The following is an 18,221-nucleotide window of genomic DNA, read 5'->3' as shown; positions in this document are numbered from 1 at the left end:
TTTTGAAAACCGCCCTCGAGGGTTGAGATTTGCCCCTCTCTCTCCCCCCATGTGGAACAGAACGAAATATTTACAAAACAGGCAGAATAAGCATCATTACTAGATTTGATTCCGATTGCCAAGTTGTGGTTCTTTTGGGAAAGGCCGCAGATGCCTGCCAGCCCCGACTATATATCAATCCCACCCCAGCCTACCTTCTCACTTTTCCCCTCACAGTTTCCTTTTTTTTTAACAAACAGCTGTTGTCGGGTTTTTTTGTTTTTGTTTTCCTTTTCGCTTCCCCCTTTTTGGATTCTGAACCTTTTTCTTTCTCTCTCTCTCTCTCTCTCTCTTTTCCGTAGCTTCTTCTTTATGTAGCTGTCAGTCACCTTGCCAAGGTCCACTTCCCTCTCTCCTAATGGACACTAGCGCATTAGAGGAGCCAGACACACCCATTGGGAGACAAGTTACCTCATTCTTCCACCACCTCTGCCTTTCTGTCTTTTTCGGAAACTGTGACTCACTGCGGTGTGTGTGCATGTGCGTATGTGTGCGTGTCTTTCCTGATGAGTGTCAGTCCACTCGCTGTGGGCGACCGACCTTGACTTTTCACACTGCCCAGGCAGACAGACACAAAAGGTGGCAGAGAAAACTTGGGTGGAACCCAAGACGTTGCACTGGGAATTTTCTTCTTCCTTTCCTTTTGATACAACAGGCACCTGCCGCTTGACATGAGAACAAGGAAACTGCGGACTGCAAAAGAGTGTGAATGTGTGTTTGCGTGAAAGAGGTGTGTGTGTGTGTGTGTGTGTGTGTGTGTGTGCAAAAGCCAGAGATGATTGCTCAAGCGTTAAAATCCTACGCAGCTCTAGCACTAAATTTAATTCTCTCCAAGAGACACCGCAAAAAAAAGGTTGTTCTGAAAGCCATATGAACTCTCAAGGGTTCCCAGTATTTGTCTTCATAACACTCCCTAAATTGAGGGTGGGGGAAGTAACGACGACGACACCGGTTTGGACTTATCCGAACTTAAGGAGGGAGCCATCCATGTTTCGGATTGCAACCTGCTTCAGGTTTCATTTGTGTGGGTTGTCCCACAGAAACTCAGGCTTGGCCCTGCAGGTACACTTGGCAGGATGCAATCCTTGATCCCGACTCTCGGAAGAGACTGCTTTGTGTGTGGTGCTCATATTTATCTCGTCCACGCATTGTATTCTCAGGTGTATGCTTGATTATTATTTCTCAAGAATATACTTAAAATGCAATGGGTGAAAGTGGTCTGAGAAGAAAAATTCCCTTTCTTTCTTTCTTTCTTTCTTTCTTTCTTTCTTTCCCTCATCTGGGGTGTAAGGGCCGATTTCTTGGATTCCCAAACTGGCCCACATTTAAGAAATGAAGACAATTGTCCCGGTTCAAGAGACCAGCAGCCTAGACACTTGTTGGTCTCAACACCTCTGGTTTTGGTTCAGAGGAGCCCTGAACTTCATTGAGTCTCATGGTCTGCTCCTGTTAAGGCTGTTGCTGAACTGGGACGGGATGGGATGAAACTCTGGGCACTATCCTCAGATCACCAGCAAAGCCACATGAGACCAAGGACATGAGCACACTGGCTTTGGTATTAGGTGCAAAATTCAGAAGCCTGAGGCACTTTGGAAAGAGAAGAAATTAAATAGGTTTCTTGTCCTCATGGCTGCAACTAGGTTAGGGTTGAAAGCATATGTAAAATCTCAAAAGACAGAGGGGTGTTAAGGAGAGTTTGCACTTCCCAGTGACTAGCAGACGGGGAATAAGGTAATTTGCCCCAACCGCAGGACTTTGATTTCTACAGTGCCGCACATATTGAAGTCCACAGTACACAAAGCTCAGCTTAAGTCACATATAAATTAGAGCAGGGTTTCCCAATCTTGGATCTCCATCTGTTTTGGGACTACAACTCCCATCATCCCTAGCTAGCAGGACCATTGGTCAGAGGCGATGGAATTGTAGTCCAAAAACAGATGGAGACCCAAGATTGGGAAACCCTGAATTAGAGCTTCAACGTTCAGTAGATAAGTCAATTCCAGCAGTGTGTAGCAATTAAAAACGTGCCCCCTTGTTAATTGGGCACTTTGTCACCGAGTCATGTTTGAAAACGTTCAGTGGCATGCAGCAAAAAGTCCCACAAAATCAAAAGGCGTAAGGTGATAGCAACATACAGACACAATATAGACACTGTTCTTCTGCTTTGTACAACTGACAGGCGGCACTGCTGGGGTTGCCCCTCCAGGAAGGCTTTATATACCAACACCAAAACCTTAAACTTAAATTAGCAACCTAGCTGCAACATTTTTCACTTGCTTCTACTTCCAGGCCACCTTAAGGGCCGTCCCACAAAGAGTGCATTGCAGTAGTCAGATCTCTAGATTTAACAAGGCAGGTGCAACTGTGGTTGGGCTAGCCCTGTCCAGGAAGAGCTGAAGCTGTCTCTTGACAGTGGAATCTGGTAAAAGGCAAGTTGTAGCCACAAAGGACACTTGGGCCTCAATGGACGAAAGATGGATCCTGGAGTACCCCCCGACTACGTACCTGCTGCTTCAGAGGGAGTGCTGCACTGCCTAGAACAGGTAATGGACGGGGACCACTCAAGTATAGCACCTCTGTCTTGTCAGGATTCAGACTCAGTTCATTGGCCAACATCCAGCCCACCACTGCAAGCCGACACGGATCCAGGGGTTGCACAGCTACTCCCAGTTCAGATGTTACAGAGGAACCGAGTTGGGTATGATCAGCAACATTTATAATCAACTAAAACTTGCATGGTTACTGAGCTGAGATTTCTTTTATCGGTTGACAGCCCTATAATTAAAATCAACGGGGCAGGAAAAAACCATGTCTGAACATTATGCCAAACCATTGTTTAGTGTGGCATGCATGAGAAGAACAACCCTGAGCAAACGCGGGGTTCTGGCCACGTGCTAAGGAGGAGTTTGGCACTGCTGGCTTTCCTTTAAACTTTGCTTCTTGCATGGGAACCAGTGGCAGTGATTTACATTAACTGTGGTTAGCTTAAACAAACCAACTTGATAAACCATGGTTTGAAGTTGGCTTGCTTTGAAAGTGAGTTAGTTATACGAAACACAACCCTCGGTTCACACAATGGGAAGCTGAGTTCCAGGTCAACTTAAGTAAACACTGCTCCCATGCTCATGCAGGTACTGCTAAGCCATTGTTTTACACATGATGTATGAGCACAGCCAGAGTCCGTTAAACCTTTTAATCTCGTTGATTTCGTTGGGAGTTTAATTACAGTGTCCAGTGGAAACATCAAGCTGAGAAACTTCCATCTTTCAAGAGACGTCTGAACATTATAAACTGTCTTGGGTGCTATTTTGGTGAAGCAGCTGTGTAGAAATTTAAGATTAACCACAGCCCAAAATCCCCACCCCGCCCCCCCCCAAAAAACCCCTGTCAAGTTTGTAAGGATTCCTTGCAGATTATGTCACTGCTGCGACTTGGGGAAGTGTAAAGTCAGGGGAGGAACTCGGCAGAGCAAAGGCTGAGACCTTCAGAACACCCCAGATTCAAATCTCCAGTTAAAATAACCAGGAAGCAGGTGTGTGTAGGGGGTGGGCGTGTAACTTTTCTTCCTTTGGATCCCAGAGAACCACTGTATGTCAAGAGTCAACTACACTGGGCTATATGCACAAAAAGCAGAGTTTCTGTTCCTTGTGCCAGTCCCAATGTAGAGATGCCCTTGGCACAAACATTTATCAAGCTACTTCTAGGGTATAATCCAGAGAAGCGCATGAGCAACTCTTTATGGGGTTAAGGGGTAGATAGCTCAGCAACAGACCGTCTTGCTAAGAGAGCCCCTGCCTGAAACCCTGGAGTGCTTCTGCCAGCCAGTGTAGACAGTATGGAGCTACATGGACTAACGATCTGTTTAAGGCACCTTCTCGAGTTCCACAGTGGGCTTCTCTTCCCCCACCCACCAAAGCAGCACCCTCACCTGCTCCGTTGCAAGAACGGCCTCTTTGATCTCACACTTTGAAACGCTGCATTTTAACCGGGGGGGGGGGGGAGGGATTAAAAGGTAGGTCCTGGGTTTTGGGAAAGGTAGCGGTTTGAATCCCCACGACGGGGTGAGCTCCCATTGCTCAGTCCCAGCTCCTGCCAACCTAGCAGTTCGAAAGCACCCCGAACAGTGCAAGTAGATAAATAGGTACTGCTCTGGCGGGAAGGTAAACGGCGTTTCCGTGCGCTGCTCAGGTTTCAGTGTTCCATTGTGCCAGAAGCGGCTTAGTCATGCTGGCCACATGACCCAGAAAACTGTCTACGGACAAACGCCAGCTCCCTCGGCCTGTAAAGCGAGATGAGCACCACAACCCGAGAGTGGTCTGCGACTGGACTTAACTGTCAGGGGTCCATGACCTTTACCTTTTTAGCTTCCTTACTGCAACATTGCATTCACCGAGATCCCTCGCCAACCTCCACCGTTTGATACGATCTCATTCTGAGATGCCCCTTTTCACACGTCAGGCTGTGGCACTGTAAATATTATCCGTAAGGAAGCTGAAAACACAGCCATCCTGATATCCTAAGCAGTTAAGTGTTTGTGATGCACATATTTGTAGACACAAGTTGTTCCTGTTCGTTGTTCGTATTTTACAAACATCTTGGGTAAGAGTCCTTTATATATATATATAAAAACCTTTGGTACAAGTCTTTTTAAAAAAACCCACATGTCCACATCTGCCCGTGTTTCCCAAGTGGTCCTGCAGGAAGCTGGGTTTTACTTGCAAACTCTGATATTTTGCATTGCCATCGGAAGAGTACTTCCTACCCTCCTTTTTATTCCATTTGTGGGGAGGAAGCCTCCCATCCTTTCCATGTCTTTATTGTTTCCTTAATAGCTTACTATAGCCTCTGTATGGGACATATGCAAAAACAAATTAACTGTAAAAGTGACTGGAATAAAGTCCGGAACGTGCCAAAAATCTTGCTAGCAAGGTAAGCATGGAACGAAGATGTATTAGCGTGGTTTTAGTGGGTCTGTTAAGTGTGATCTGCTTCTTGTTTGTGTTAGAGGAATTCCTTCGTCTGGGATGATGTACATTCCTCCCACCCTATAGTGATCAACTTATCTCAAATCTTTGCCTAACTTAATATATGAAACACACTGCCATGTTCCTGCAACTGTAGTGCCCTCTCCGTGGACCAGTTCACACATTACATTTTTAGGGGCACACATGCAAATAGCAGGGACGCGGGTGGCGCTGTGGTCTAAACCACTGAGCCTAGGGCTTGCCAATCAGAAGGTTGGCGGTTCGAATCCCTGCGACGGGGTGAGCTCCCGTTGCTTGGTCCCAGCTCCTGCCCACCTAGCAGTTCGAAAGCACATCAAAGTGCAAGTAGATAAATAGGTACCGCTCCGGCGGGAAGGTAAACGGCGTTTCTGTGCGTTGCTCTGGTTTGCCAGAAGCGGCTTAGTCATGCTGGCCGCATGACCCAGAAGCTGTATGCCGGCTCCCTTGGCTAAGTTAAGCAAGATGAGCGCCACAACCCCAGAGTCGTCCGCGACTGGACCTAACAATGAGGGGTTCCTTTACCTTTACCTTTTATGCAAATGCCATGCCACCCTACAGGTACATTTGTTGGGGAGCTACGATTGACTGCAGCTCCCTGCACAGTGTACACCTGCTATTAAACCCAGTCCCCTCTGCAATGTGTGAACCGGCCCCAAACCCCCTTCTCTCTCTGGAGCATGAGCTGACACAGCTACCTTTTGAGCCTACTCTAAAAGCAGAATTTTCAAGCTGTGGGGAGGGGGGAGCAGCTTTATTAACTGCCCGAGCTCCTCAACAGATACATACGCAAGTGGCTCGGCAGTGACCACATCATCGTTCAAGGATCCCTAAACGGATCTATTGAGTTTGTGCAAGGTTTTTTTGTGTGTGCAAGTCGTATGCAAATAAAACACAAACTGGCCTTGCAAACTTGTGATGGAGCGGTCTCCATGTTCAGCCATCGCCGTCCAGTGTTTATACAGCAGCACGGGCACCACCAGAATGGCACAAAGTCTTGCTCCAACGTAACCAAGCCCTTGCTGCTAGACAAAACACCATCCCCTCTTCCAGCCATGGAAAGGCCTCTGGGGGTTGTGCTATAAACTGCGCTTCCACTGCACTAAGAGTGTGCTACCCACAGGGGCATTTTGAATGCCTGATAACGAAAGCCGTGCTTAACGAAAGGCAGGGTTGCTTATTGAAGGAGAATGGCTGGGTTTGCCCTCCTCGCATCCTTTTTTGTGTTGTTAGTAATACTCTGCAAGAGGAAGATCTCACAGCTACCACGCTCAAGGCTTGTCCTGCCGGGTCAAGGGTGGGGGGGACATTGTTCAGACTGGGGGTCTCCAGTGACCGTGGTGGGCAGAGAACAGAGGCAACACTGAGTGCAACAAGAAATGCAGATTTTAGCTCTATACAGTAGGATAGTTTCTACACAGATCCACACACACCTGGGCAAGCAGGAGCCGTTGTCAGAGTGCAAGGACACTTTCCTGATGGGCATGAACCTTTGAGGATGATGAAAAGCGGGGTTGGTGAGAGGGGGAGCCTGGAAAGGTGCCCACAGACCAGCGAATACACCAGGTCCCCTAGAGTTGTTTTCCCATCTGTGCCAAGCGATGACTTGCAGGTGAGACGTCGGCAACCACGCGGCCACCACAGACCATCTTGCACAAACCAAAACTACTTCATGTGGAAGCTGGATGAGGAACTGAGTATGCAAACAGACGTGGCATGCAAGCACTAAACCTACACAATATGCCCTCTCACAACTGCGTAACGCATATCCTCTGGCCAAGTTTGCTCTGGATCCCTCTTGTGCGTGGAGGTAGACTTGATGCATGGCTAAGGCCTTTTACCTTTTTTTTCTTCAAGACTTCCAATGACAATCCTGGATTTCCTAACACTTGGTAGCTGCTTTGAGACGCAGAGTTAAGTGCATGTTTAATGCTAGGTTAAATGATTGTTTCAAACTTTTGTGAGGTTCCCCTCATTCTCCCCCCCCCCAAGATTTCTTGCCCTTTTCACTGTAAAAAAGCAGCATTTTCTCACGTTGGGCAGTTGTTATGTGAGATACTATACGAAGGGTGTCCTGCAGCAGAGTTTTTCCATGCATTAGCTTTCTTTAGGTGAATTGGAAGGGAGATGCAGCTGTCTTCTAGATATCCACCCACCGCCACCCACAAAAGGGCCCGAGATGATACAGCGAGCTATTTTTTGCATGTACTAATTTTGCTGACGTGCAAATGGCTTCTCATGCTCCCGTCTATTAGGCCTAGGATGATGATGATGATAATAATAATAATAAAAGGCCTAATAATAATAATTTATTATTTATACCCCGCCCATCTGGCTGGGTTTCCCCAGTCACTCTGGGCGGCTTCCAACAGAAAAATGAAATAAAATAATTAAACATTAAAAGCCTCCCTAAACAGGGCTGCCTTCAGATGTCTTCTAAAAATCTGGTAGCTGTTTTTCTCTGACATCTGAGACACCAAGGCTGTAATTCTAATTTGAGTTGGTGGTGCTTCAAAAAAAGAAGAAAAAAAGGCAGCAGGGGGGGGGGCAGTAGTTTTGGGATAATTTAATATGGTATACAACAGTCATGGACGGGCTGGATGCAGAGGACCGGTGGGAGGCACCAGCTGGAGAACCCCCAAGGGGAAAAAGGCTCAGTGCCAGGGGATTGGGAAGACAAAGAGTGGGCAGAGAGAAAACTCGAAGCCAGAAAGGTAACAGCTTAGTGAGTGCATGGGGTCTGGCAGAGAAGACTGGAATCAGAGATGAGTCAGGCTGGTGAAGAGAAGGACGGGTGTCTTGCTGCAATGGGCTCCCCTCCCCTTTGGTCTTCCAGAACCAGAAGCGGTATGAAGAGGAAGGATCAGAGGCAGGCGTGTCTGCCGAGTCTCTGATGACTTGGGAAGGACCCAGGAAAGGAGGCTTAAGCAGAAAGATCTACTAACTAGGAAGAAAATAAAAAAATTCCTTCCGTAGCACCTTAAAGACCAACTAAGTTTTTGTTTTGGTACGAGCTTTTGTGTGCATGCACACTTCATCAGATACACTGAAACAGAAGTGTTGCATGCACACGAAAGCTCATACCAAAATAAAAACTTAGTTGGTCTTTAAGGTGCTACCGAAGGGATTTTTTTATTTTGTTTCGACTCAGACCAACACGGCTACCTACCTGTAACTATAACTAGGAAGAGTTGCTGTGCTCATTAGGCCTGTCATACCAAGCAGCCTTGTTTCTTCTAATAAAGAGTTAACTTCACTTACTCCGTGTGATTTATTGCTGACCTGCCCCTGACAATAACCATGTGAGATTGTATGTGTAGCATGTGGACCCATCAAGAAACCCAGCCTTCATAGCTGCCAAGTTATCCCTTTTTTACAGGGATTTTCCCTTATGCTGAATAGGCTTCCTCGTGAGAAAAGGGAAAACTTGGCAGCTATGCCAGCCTTGTCATTCCAGGCATCCCCACTTGTTCCACGCCCCAACACCCAATCTCTCGCTTCCATATCTATACCACCACTGCAAAATCAAATCCCAGACACAGCTGTCTCAACTGCCCCTCATTAAAGAAAGCAATCGGCCACCCAGGCTGCAGGGGCTTGGCAGAAGAGTCTTCTTTGGAGGTCTTTAAGCAGAGGCTTGACCGGCATATGTCAAGAATGGTTTGATGGTGTTTCCTGCTTGGCAGGGGGTTGGACTGGATGGCCCTTGTGGTCTCTTCCAACTCTATGATTCTATGAAGATTGCAAAAGCAATCTCTGCATTGACCTATCCAAGCAAAATCGCTATCTAAACAGCCCACTGCCCCTCCGACTGTTTTGGACTAAAGCACACCATCAGGGATGTGGCCAAAAGAGCTGGAGGAGCACCAGATTGTCAAAAGCTGATCTGAACCAGCACTTCAACATCTACCAGCATTATAACGAGTCTTCTGGGAAGTCGTATGCCAACTATGAAAGAAACTGCTTCTTCCCATCCTTTGGTATCCAGAGGTATACAAACTGATAATCAAAAGTCACTGAAGGACAGCCTAAGGCGGCGTTGGAACAAATAAATTTCTTTCAAAAGACACTGTGATAGCAGATTTAAAAATCTATTACCTGCAACTATGCTAAATCCTAAACTACTGGCCATAACTCCCATCTTCTGATAGTGGTGAGGAAGGAGGAGGAGGAGGAGTTTGTGAATGAATTGAGACACCCCAAAACTTTAAAATAAAGTTGAAATAGCACTGCTTCTTCTTATAGAATCACAGAACTGTAAAGTTGGAAGGGACCGTGAGGGTTAACTAGTCCAACCACCTGCAATGCAGGAATCTTTCCCCCAACATCTCCTTGTGGCTTGAACCCACAACCCTGAGATGAAGGATCACACGCTCTACCAACTGAGCTAACCCAGCAGAATTGACATATTATGGTTTTTGCCTTTCTCTCCCCACCCCTCCTTTTTTTACAAAGCTGAATTTATTTCCCTGCCTGAAATAATGAGGAAGAGGAGTGTGATGTGAGGCCACAGGAGGGAGCTAGAGGCTACATTCAAAGCACCAGGGCATGGGAGGACACAACTGGCAGCAGTTTTAAGTGTTAGGATTTTATACTCCCAGAGCAATGGGGACTTGCAGACAAGAGACGTATGCAATCCTGTCTCTACTCGAAAGCCTGTCCCATTGAGCTCAAGGGTGCTAGTGCTGAGACAGCCGCTTGCAGGATTGCAGCCTCTGGTGGCTATCCTCTACTCAAGTTCCTAGGCTGCAATCCTATGGCCACTTACTTGAGAGTAAGCCCCACTTAGCTCAAAGACGTGCTGTAAAAAAAGATTGTATAGCACATGCTGGATTTATCTGCATCACCACCAAAAAAGAGGATGCAGGATCTGAAAACTTGGGATCACAGAGTTGGAAGGTACCCCAAAGGTCATCCAATCCAACCCCCCCTACAATACAGGAATCTCAGCTAAAGGAGATGGTCATCAAGGAAGGTGAGTCTATCTACCATCTTCCGGGGAGGCCTTTCCACTGCAACGTCTCTGTGAACTAGGAGCTAGCCAGCTTCAGGATCTCGATACCAGACTGGGATCTGACCGGTTCCATTGGGGATGGGGTGAGCAAAGACCTCAGTTGGCTCTTTTCACTTTCAGAAAGCACACATGGGTTCAAGAGGGCTAGGCACCTGGCTCTCCCTCATGGGCAGAAAGAAAAAGCTTTAGGTAAATAAAACCGGAATCCCCTAGCTCAAGTTTCTACATTGGTAGGGAAGGAAGAGACCTCTCAGGACTTCCAGGTGCGTGAAATGGGAGGAAATTGGTTCCATCTATCCGGGTTCACAACTGGGGGAGGGGGACTTTTACTGCAATGGAACACAGTCCTGGGTTCAAACCTCTGGGAAAGTATCTCAGTACGTCTCGCTGTTTTGTGCCATAAACGATGCTGCCGATTAGCAGATCTGTGAAGATCTCTACCAGTGCTCATCAAGCAGCTCCTTCCGCTGCTTCGTTAAGAGGTAGGAAATTAAAGAATAATAAAGGACAGAGAAACTTTGCGCTGAGAGGAGGACAAAAGCCCATGTTATGTCGCAGGACCATTTCTTTCCGTCAGTGGCCTTGGCATAAAATGAGGACGGGAGTTTGAATTTCAATAAGCAGACAGGTGCTAGGTTGAGGACTCCTTCCGTCCCGAACCTGTTTTGAAAACAAAAGACAAGACTCGCAAACTGAAGGACAACATGTTTTGTTTTTTTATTGCTACCAGAAGACTTTCCCCAGTATGACCGCTGAACGCAGTACCTTCCAAGGGGGCTGTAAAGGGAGCTTTAAAATCGAGATCCTTGCGAGAAGCTCAAGTACACTCTTTAGAGGTTTTCTTTGCTCCTCCTTCAAGGCTGAAAAGTTACACAAACATAAAAGTGGGGGAGTGGGGGAGAGAACTCTGTGCTGATCATTTTACATATTACAAGTGAAAACTCACAATTACTAAACTGCCCCAGCGCAGACAAACAGCAGTGCCAACATCACCAAAGGTTTTTTTCCTCCCCGTTAAATTACATTTTGCATTTGATGCACATGTCATTCAACTTGTGTACGTATACATGTGTGCGCTTGTGTAAAAGCCCATTAAAGTGTTTGCTTTGGTCAATCTAATGGCAGCCAGAAAGATTGCTTCCGCTCTTGTGTAAAAATTTAAGATGCTCACTCTTATGCCTGCGAATTGAACTATCCAAAGCAAAAATACAACTGTCCAAATGCAATCTCCCGTTGCGAAGATCTGGGTTTAAATTTTATTTAATGTAGGACATTTCACAAGCACCCTTCCCCCCCCTCCCCCTTTCTCCGCCCCTCCGATTTTAAATGCAGACCTAATTTTAGATATCACATTTAAAACACCAAAGTGCTAAATGACCGGGGGGGACGGGACCAAGAGAGACGGATGAGGAGGAAATTCCTGTCTAAAACGGAAGGCTGCCCAAGTAAAAGTGCAAAAATACAGGAAGTCACACACAAGACATCCAGAAAAAAAGAGGATTAGGTGAAGAGGGTGCTCTCAGAATGAAACTAACTCAGAACGAGAGGCTGCAAAGCTAGAACTTTGGAAAGGATTTTTTGCACACTCCGTGTGAAATCTCCAACGCAGTTGATGGAAATACAACACACAAAACAGCAGATTTAATAAAACAGTGGAATGGAGGACACTAAATAAGAAACAATTTTCCGCTACTTTTTTTGTTTGGTTTTTGGGTCATTTTTAAAAGGTTTTTTTATAGTTTTTGTGGTTGTTTTTTTTAATTTTTAAGTACTTAAATCATAGTTGAACTATAATTAGCCACACAAGGAAAGGAGTGGGGGGGGGCTGGAATCTTTTTTTTAAAGGATATTTTAGCTCCCTTCTGTTTCGGCCCTGAAAGGTACGACCTTCGCTCCTGTCAGCGCAGTAGCCGTTATTGCTGCCCGCTGCCACGGGCGCAGGAAGTAGCCTCTTTCTGCCAGAGGCTGCGCCGTGCAACTGCGCAGCTAAGCTACATAACGGAGACAGGCTGCAAGGGAGGGCAGGGCGACGCGGCCGCCGCTTGCCGCGACGCGTCGGCCCCGCAGGCGGAGGCGGCTTTGCCCTCTAGGGCTACGGCCTCTGGAGCATTCTCCTCGTTGTACAGGCGCTTGATGCCGTCGTAGAAGTCGTCCACCTCCATCTCCTCCACTTTGCGCTTGGCCGTCGCCTGCTTGCACCTGCCGGGAGCCGGCCGCCGCCGCCGAGAGAGCACGGCGGCGGAGGTCTTGGCTGGCACTTCTGGCTTGCGGTTGTCCTTGGAGCCTGGGTGGAATCGGAAGCCCGGTCCGGCGTGGCAGGTCACCAGGTTGTGCTTGAGGGGGGTGTAGACGTAGACCGAGTTGGGCGGCGGAGACGGCTGCAGGCTGGAAAGGTGCTGGGCTACGAGCTCCCGGCAGTGGATGAGCTGAGAGCTGTCCATCTGGGTTCAGAGAGGAGAGGAAGAAGCAGAGCAAAAGAGTCACCCCTCTGCCGGCTTGCACTGGGGAATTGAGCCACTGCAGAGCTGGCTTTGCAGGGTCCGCTAGCCAATGCGCCAAAGTTTTTATCACCAACCAATCACAAGCTCCTAAAATCCCTGCTCCTGCGCATGCAAACAGCCGAGCTGTATTCCTGTGTGATGTGCACAGTCGGGTGATGACTTTTTTACAACCTCATTTCCCTGTATCATAATTTGATGAGCTTTCATTAAAGATTAGATTTCAAAGAGATTTGATTTTAAAAAAACCTCACGCACAGAATGATTTTAAAATTTTTATTTATCAGGTTTTTTTTTTACCATTTTTGAAGTCACTGTAAGCAGATATAAAATTGAACCCAAGCTTTAGAGTCGCATATATACAACATTATAAAGGGTCATCAAACACACAAGGAAGCTTTTTTTAGCTGCAGTAACAGTATAGGCGCCGCTAGAGGGCGATGTTTTGCTACCTCTCCTGTAGGTTTCTTTTCCCAGCATGCCTGGCAGGGTCTGCTGGCTGAGTTTTGAGGTCCCAAAAAGGGGCTTTTACCTTGCGCACGTGTGACATTTGTATACCCTATGTTGCTAAGAACACTCCCCATTATTTTTATTTATTTATTTATTTATTATTATTTATACCCCACCCATCTGGCTGGGTTTCCCCCACCACTCTGGGCGGCTTCCAACAAATACCAAAATTCCATTGTGGAATGTGGTGTTGTGTCCAAATTTGATACGAAATATATATAGAATTGTTAATACAATTTTATGAAATGGGAAACGGCATACAAAAAAATTAAAAGCGGTTTGTGCGTAACCTTTTTAAATATTTCAATGGAATATACCTCATTTTAGTCATTAATAGGCAAAAGTTCATCCATTTGTGCTACAGGAAATAATTTTTGAGGGGGAAAATGAAAAAGTCATCACCCGAGTGCACAGCCTATGCACCCAACAGTTGAGCTGTGCAAACCCAAGACGTGTGCACTTTTTTGCACAAATGTTTTTCCCCGTGTTGAGAGAGGGCTTGTACCCGTGCTCAGCGCAACCTGTGAGCAAGCCTGGATTCGGCCTGTGTTAGGCACTGCAAAGTGAAGGGTTGGTGCTTAATACAGTGGTGCCTCGCTTAACGAATGCCCCGCTTAACGAAATTTCCGCTTAACGAAATGAATTTTCGAGCAGAGGTTGCCTCGCTAGACGAATTCGTTTTATGAAAAATTTGTCTAGCGAATCGCGGTTTCCCATAGCAATGCATTGAAATTCAATTAATGTGTTCCTATGGGCAAAAAAAAAATTCAAAAAAAAATTCAATGCATTCCTATGGCATTCGCTAGACGAATTTTTCGTTATAAGAAAAGACCCGTGGAACGAATTAAATTCATCTAGCGAGGCACCACTGTATAGGCAGAATGGGTGCCACACACTGCTGGACGTTGCTAGACTCCAACTGGTCATCGGCCTCAGCCGCCGGGATGGCGAATGTTCAGGAATGATGGGAGTTGGAGTCTAGCAACACCTAGGCCGAAAGTGGCTCATCCCCGATTTAAGACATTCAGTCCCCCAGTTTAAAACAAAACTCCCAGGATGCCTTAGAAGCATAGCTAGCTCAAACAATGACAAATTCAAGCAAGAAAAGGGAGGGGAGCAATCTAAATGGAGGATGACGAGATGAAAACCCTTTTGCCTGGTGCTGGTAAAACAAAATCTCTTAATCATACTCTGCCCACCGCACCTTGCAAGGTCGAGGCCTTAGAGCAGGCATCCCCAAACTGCAGCCCTCCAGATGTTTTGGCCTACAACTCCCATGATCCCTAGCTAACAGGACCAGTGGTTGGGGAAGATGGGAATTGTAGTCCAAAACATCTGGAGGGCCGAAGTTTGGGGATGCCTGCCTTAGAGAGATGGCTCTCCAAACATTATTGCAATGTTTGGACAGGTTCATGTGAGAACCGACATTAGGATCCCAAACCATAAGGTTAAAATCGGCACTCTGGGACGTCTTAGGCAACCTTTCCCAACCTGGTGCCCTCCAGATGTTCTGGACGACAGTTCCCATCAGTCTCAGCAGGCTGGGGAAGGGGCAACAAACTAGCAAAGGCTATGAGATCTTCTCTGAAGGAGACAAAGGATTGGGTAGGAGGGCTTTGGGCAGATAGGGGTGTTCTTGGGATGGAGTCACCGTCCGGTAAGAAAAACCCAAGTCTGTAAGGAAACCCCCCTTCTCTCATTAGCAGGCGAAGAGGGAAAAGCCCTGTTCAGTCCATGCTAAATTCCAAGATAGCGCCTGCGGTGAAAAGGCAAGGCTTGTCCTTCTCAGCTAGGCCTCAGGGCTGCTCCCTCATCGCGCCAGGCCTACCTGTGCCTTCTGGAGAAGCTCGATGATGAGGGCGAGCCAGTCGGGGATGAGTTTCTCCACTTCCAGGCTGACAATGGCCAACGCCAGCATGGACCCCTTGAACTGGAGCAGCTGGTAGCAGGCCAGGCAGTGGAGCAGCTGCTTGGTGAGAAGAGCCACATGCTGAGACGGGTTCATCTTGGGCAAGGTGGTCAGCAGCTGAGGCCTGGTGGATAAGGCCACCGCATGGAACTTGGGAGAGAAAGGGCGGCATAATTAAGGCGGCTTACGAAACGGCTGCCCTGAGGGCACAAATTCAGCTTAAAACCAATTCTGCCAAAGGAAAGGCAGCGCCATTTCCCAGCTAGAGATTACTAGTGCCAACACAAAAAGGAGCCTAAAAACAGCCTGCTGGATCAGGACTGCTGCATCCTGTTCTCACTGTGGCCACGGGAAACCTGCAAGCAGGATTTGAGCACAACACCATAGATACCCGTCTCTCCACCCATTTGTCTAATGCTGTTTTAAAGCCACACACACACACCGGTAACTCGCAGGGCTCGGTGGCTGGGGTTAAATGGCTTTGAAACCAATTTGAAGGGTGTCATTCTGGAAATCCAGAGTTAGAACATCCTCAGTGTTCTTCCAAGATCTCAGCACCCTCTCTAGGTATAGGAACCCCGGACGGGTAAGTCCGGTCAAAGGCAACTATGGGCCGAGGGAGCCAGCGTTTGTCCACAGCTTTCCAGCTCATGTGGCCAGCAGGACTAAACCTCTTCTGGCGCAACGGGACACCGTGATGGAAACCAGAGTGCACGGAAATGCCATTTACCTTCCCACCACAGCGGTACCTATTTATCTACTTGTGCCGGTGTCCTTTCAAACTGCTAGGTTGGCAGGAGCTGGGACAGAGTAACGGGAGCTCACCCCGTCGTGGGGATTCGAACCGCCGACCTTCTGATCGGCAAGCCCAAGAGGCTCAGTGGTTTAGAGGTCAGCAAATCCTCCCAGGCGAACCTACACATTTTCTCACTCAGCTCCAAAACCTTCAGAATCACAGGTGAAACCTGGAAATTTAGAATATTGTCGAAAAGTGCATTTATTTCAGTAATGCAACTTAAAAGGTGAAACCAACATATGAGATAGATGTATGACATGCAAAGCAAGATCTGTCAAGCCTTTATTTGTTGTAATTGTAATTATTTGTCGTTAGGCGGGTCAATTATAAATGGAATGTAATTAATGAAATGTAATAGCGATGTTTATTTTATTTTTGTATTATTGTAACTATTTGTTTTCTTACTGTGGAATTTCCAAAAGAAAGCATTTGTAAAAATTAAAAGAAAAATAAATAATAGTAAGCTGCATTACTGAAATAAATGCACTTTTCCACGATATTCTAATTTTCCGAGTTTCACCTGTAGAAAGCCTTTAAAAACGAAAGCGAATTCTGTGCTGCATTTGCACGGTGGCGCTGTGGAAAACACACAGTGATGGCCCCCCAGACCACTGATGCAATCCAAGTTTTAATTCTGATTCGCTCCATCCCAAAAGGTCTTGTATGGAAACAACAACACTTGAAAAAGTGGCCTGGCATGAAGGAATATACATTACCTCCCTCCCCAGTTCCTGCAAGCTGGATAGAGTTGTCCCTTTTCCCACCCAACACCCCCGAAAGCTTCCTACTCTATTCTCCCCCCCCCAAAAAATGCCTTTGATTGATGTGCTTACAATATGAAGGAAGTCCAGGGGTGTGGCTATGTGCAAATCCCAGTTCAACTTGTCCAGAATGATCTTTTCCATCCTGCGAATCTCAGCTGGGGAACAGCTGCAAAAGCTGTCCCTGGCCAACACCTTCAGTACTGGAACCCTCTGCAAAAGTCAGAGCGGAAAGAAAACAGTTGCTATGAGGCAGGCTGCAAGCCCCAGGTCCAAACCTGTGCTCAGTCCAGAAGTACATTGGGTGATCTGGGAAGAGCAATCATCACCCAATTGTTGCATGGATTACTGGACGATGACGATTTCGGTTTATGTCCCACCCTTTTAAAGATCCCATGCAGAGTGTAAAAACAAAAAAGCAATAAAAAGCATAGTAATGGACATTGTAACAATCAAATATTCTTAATAAAAGCCCCCCCGCCCCAGGCCACAGATTCCTTAATAGCCAAAGGCCTGGGTATAGAGGAATGTTTTTGCCTAAAAGACATGTAATGATGGCCCCAGGTGAGCCTCTCTGGGAGAAGCATTCCACAAGCAGGGAGCAATTGCAGAAAAGGCCCGTTCCCCTCAAACCATTTTGCTGGCAGGCATTCCGTTTTCCTGGTAGTAAGTCATGAGGCTCTTTAATCTCAAGGCCATGGGTTCAAGTCCCACATTGTGCGAAATATTCCTGCATTTCAGGGGGCTGGATGTTTCCGAGCACAATTCAAAGGGTTGGTGCTGACCTTTAAAGCCTCAGCCCAGTATACCTGAAGGAGTGTTTCCACCCCCATCGTTCAGCCTGAGGACCTTCCAGCTCTGAGGGCCTTCTGGCGGTTCCCTCACAGCGAGAAGTGAGGTTACAGGGAACCAGGGAGAGGGCCTTCTCGGTAGTGGCGCCCGCACTGTGGAACACCCTCCCATCAAATGTCAAGGAAACCAAAAATAATCTGACTTTTAGAAAACATCTGAAGGCAGCCCTGTTTAGGGAAGTTTTTAATGTTTGATGTTTTCTTGTGCTTTTAATTTTCTGTTGGGAGCCGCCCAGATGGGCGGGATATAAATATATTATTATTATTATTATTATTATTATTATTATTATTATTATTATTACCTCTCGTGGTCCCTTCCAACTCTACAATTCTATGATTTTTGCCTTAAGACTATTGTTACTAGGTGTTGAAGGAAACAAAGGCATGTGTGTGTGTCTTTTATCAAATTCAGGGGGAAGGGGAGCACAAGAAATAATGGGTGCTTCAACCTTTGTCTGCCAGTTGGCTCAGGGCGACAACCCCACGGGGTGCAGGGAGGAGAGGGATCTGCCACCCCATCCTTATTGTGCCCACAACAACCCAAGCCACAGCGTTTTCACTACTGCTTTGGCAAGGCAGCCCTGACCGCAAGCGTGTTGCGACAGCTTTCCGAAGAGGGTGGTGCAATGCAAACGCGGTGGCTCTGCCCCCCCCCCTCGGGGAAAGCACTCACCTCATCTTCCTCAATGGTCTTGGCAGCGAGGAAGAAGCAGCTGATTGCAATACAGTTCAAGTACTTTGGACGGGCCTAGGAGGGAGAAAAGAGGAAGAGCTAAGGAACGGCGTCTTCGGAGGGCCAGCTGGCAAGAGCTGCAGGGGGAGAGGCTGTGGTTCAGTGGC

The 18,221-nt window shown here is 47.1% G+C and overlaps 2 protein-coding genes across 14 annotated transcripts in view; one reads left to right on the top strand and one right to left on the bottom strand.

The window, feature by feature from the left end:
• SEPTIN11 (septin 11) overlaps positions 1-18,221 on the top strand; it is a 162,475-nt gene that overhangs the window by 90,726 nt on the left and 53,528 nt on the right. For 2 of the 11 annotated variants that reach the window (XM_088660646.1, XM_088660643.1), the window contains exon 11: positions 342-1,267. The exons of 7 other annotated variants lie outside the window; for them this stretch is intronic. Coding sequence is in view for 2 of the 4 variants with exons in the window: in XM_035112147.3 (XP_034968038.1) it covers positions 342-357 (16 nt within the window). In the remaining 2 variants the exon portion in view is untranslated. Of the gene's footprint in view, positions 1-341; positions 1,268-18,221 lie in introns of those variants that run through there. 2 more of the 11 variants (XM_035112147.3, XM_088660645.1) reach the window with 1 other exon arrangement.
• Positions 10,750-18,221, bottom strand: part of CCNI (cyclin I) — a 52,120-nt gene continuing 44,648 nt past the window's right edge. For all 3 annotated transcript variants that reach the window (XM_035112148.3, XM_088660648.1, XM_035112149.3), the window contains 4 exons: positions 18,055-18,129; positions 16,603-16,743; positions 14,893-15,123; positions 10,750-12,497 (listed from right to left, as the gene is read on the bottom strand). In XM_035112148.3, the coding sequence (XP_034968039.3) occupies positions 12,048-12,497; positions 14,893-15,123; positions 16,603-16,743; positions 18,055-18,129 (897 nt within the window). In that variant the 3' untranslated portion in view covers positions 10,750-12,047. The remainder of the gene's footprint in view (positions 12,498-14,892; positions 15,124-16,602; positions 16,744-18,054; positions 18,130-18,221) is intronic.

The sequence above is a fragment of the Zootoca vivipara genome, chromosome Z1 (genome assembly GCF_965207765.1).
Source record: "Zootoca vivipara chromosome Z1, rZooViv2.hap1.1, whole genome shotgun sequence".
Taxonomy (NCBI): Eukaryota; Metazoa; Chordata; class Lepidosauria; order Squamata; family Lacertidae; genus Zootoca; species Zootoca vivipara.
Note: the sequence above shows the minus strand (reverse complement) of the source record. Positions and strands in the feature narration are given on the sequence as shown.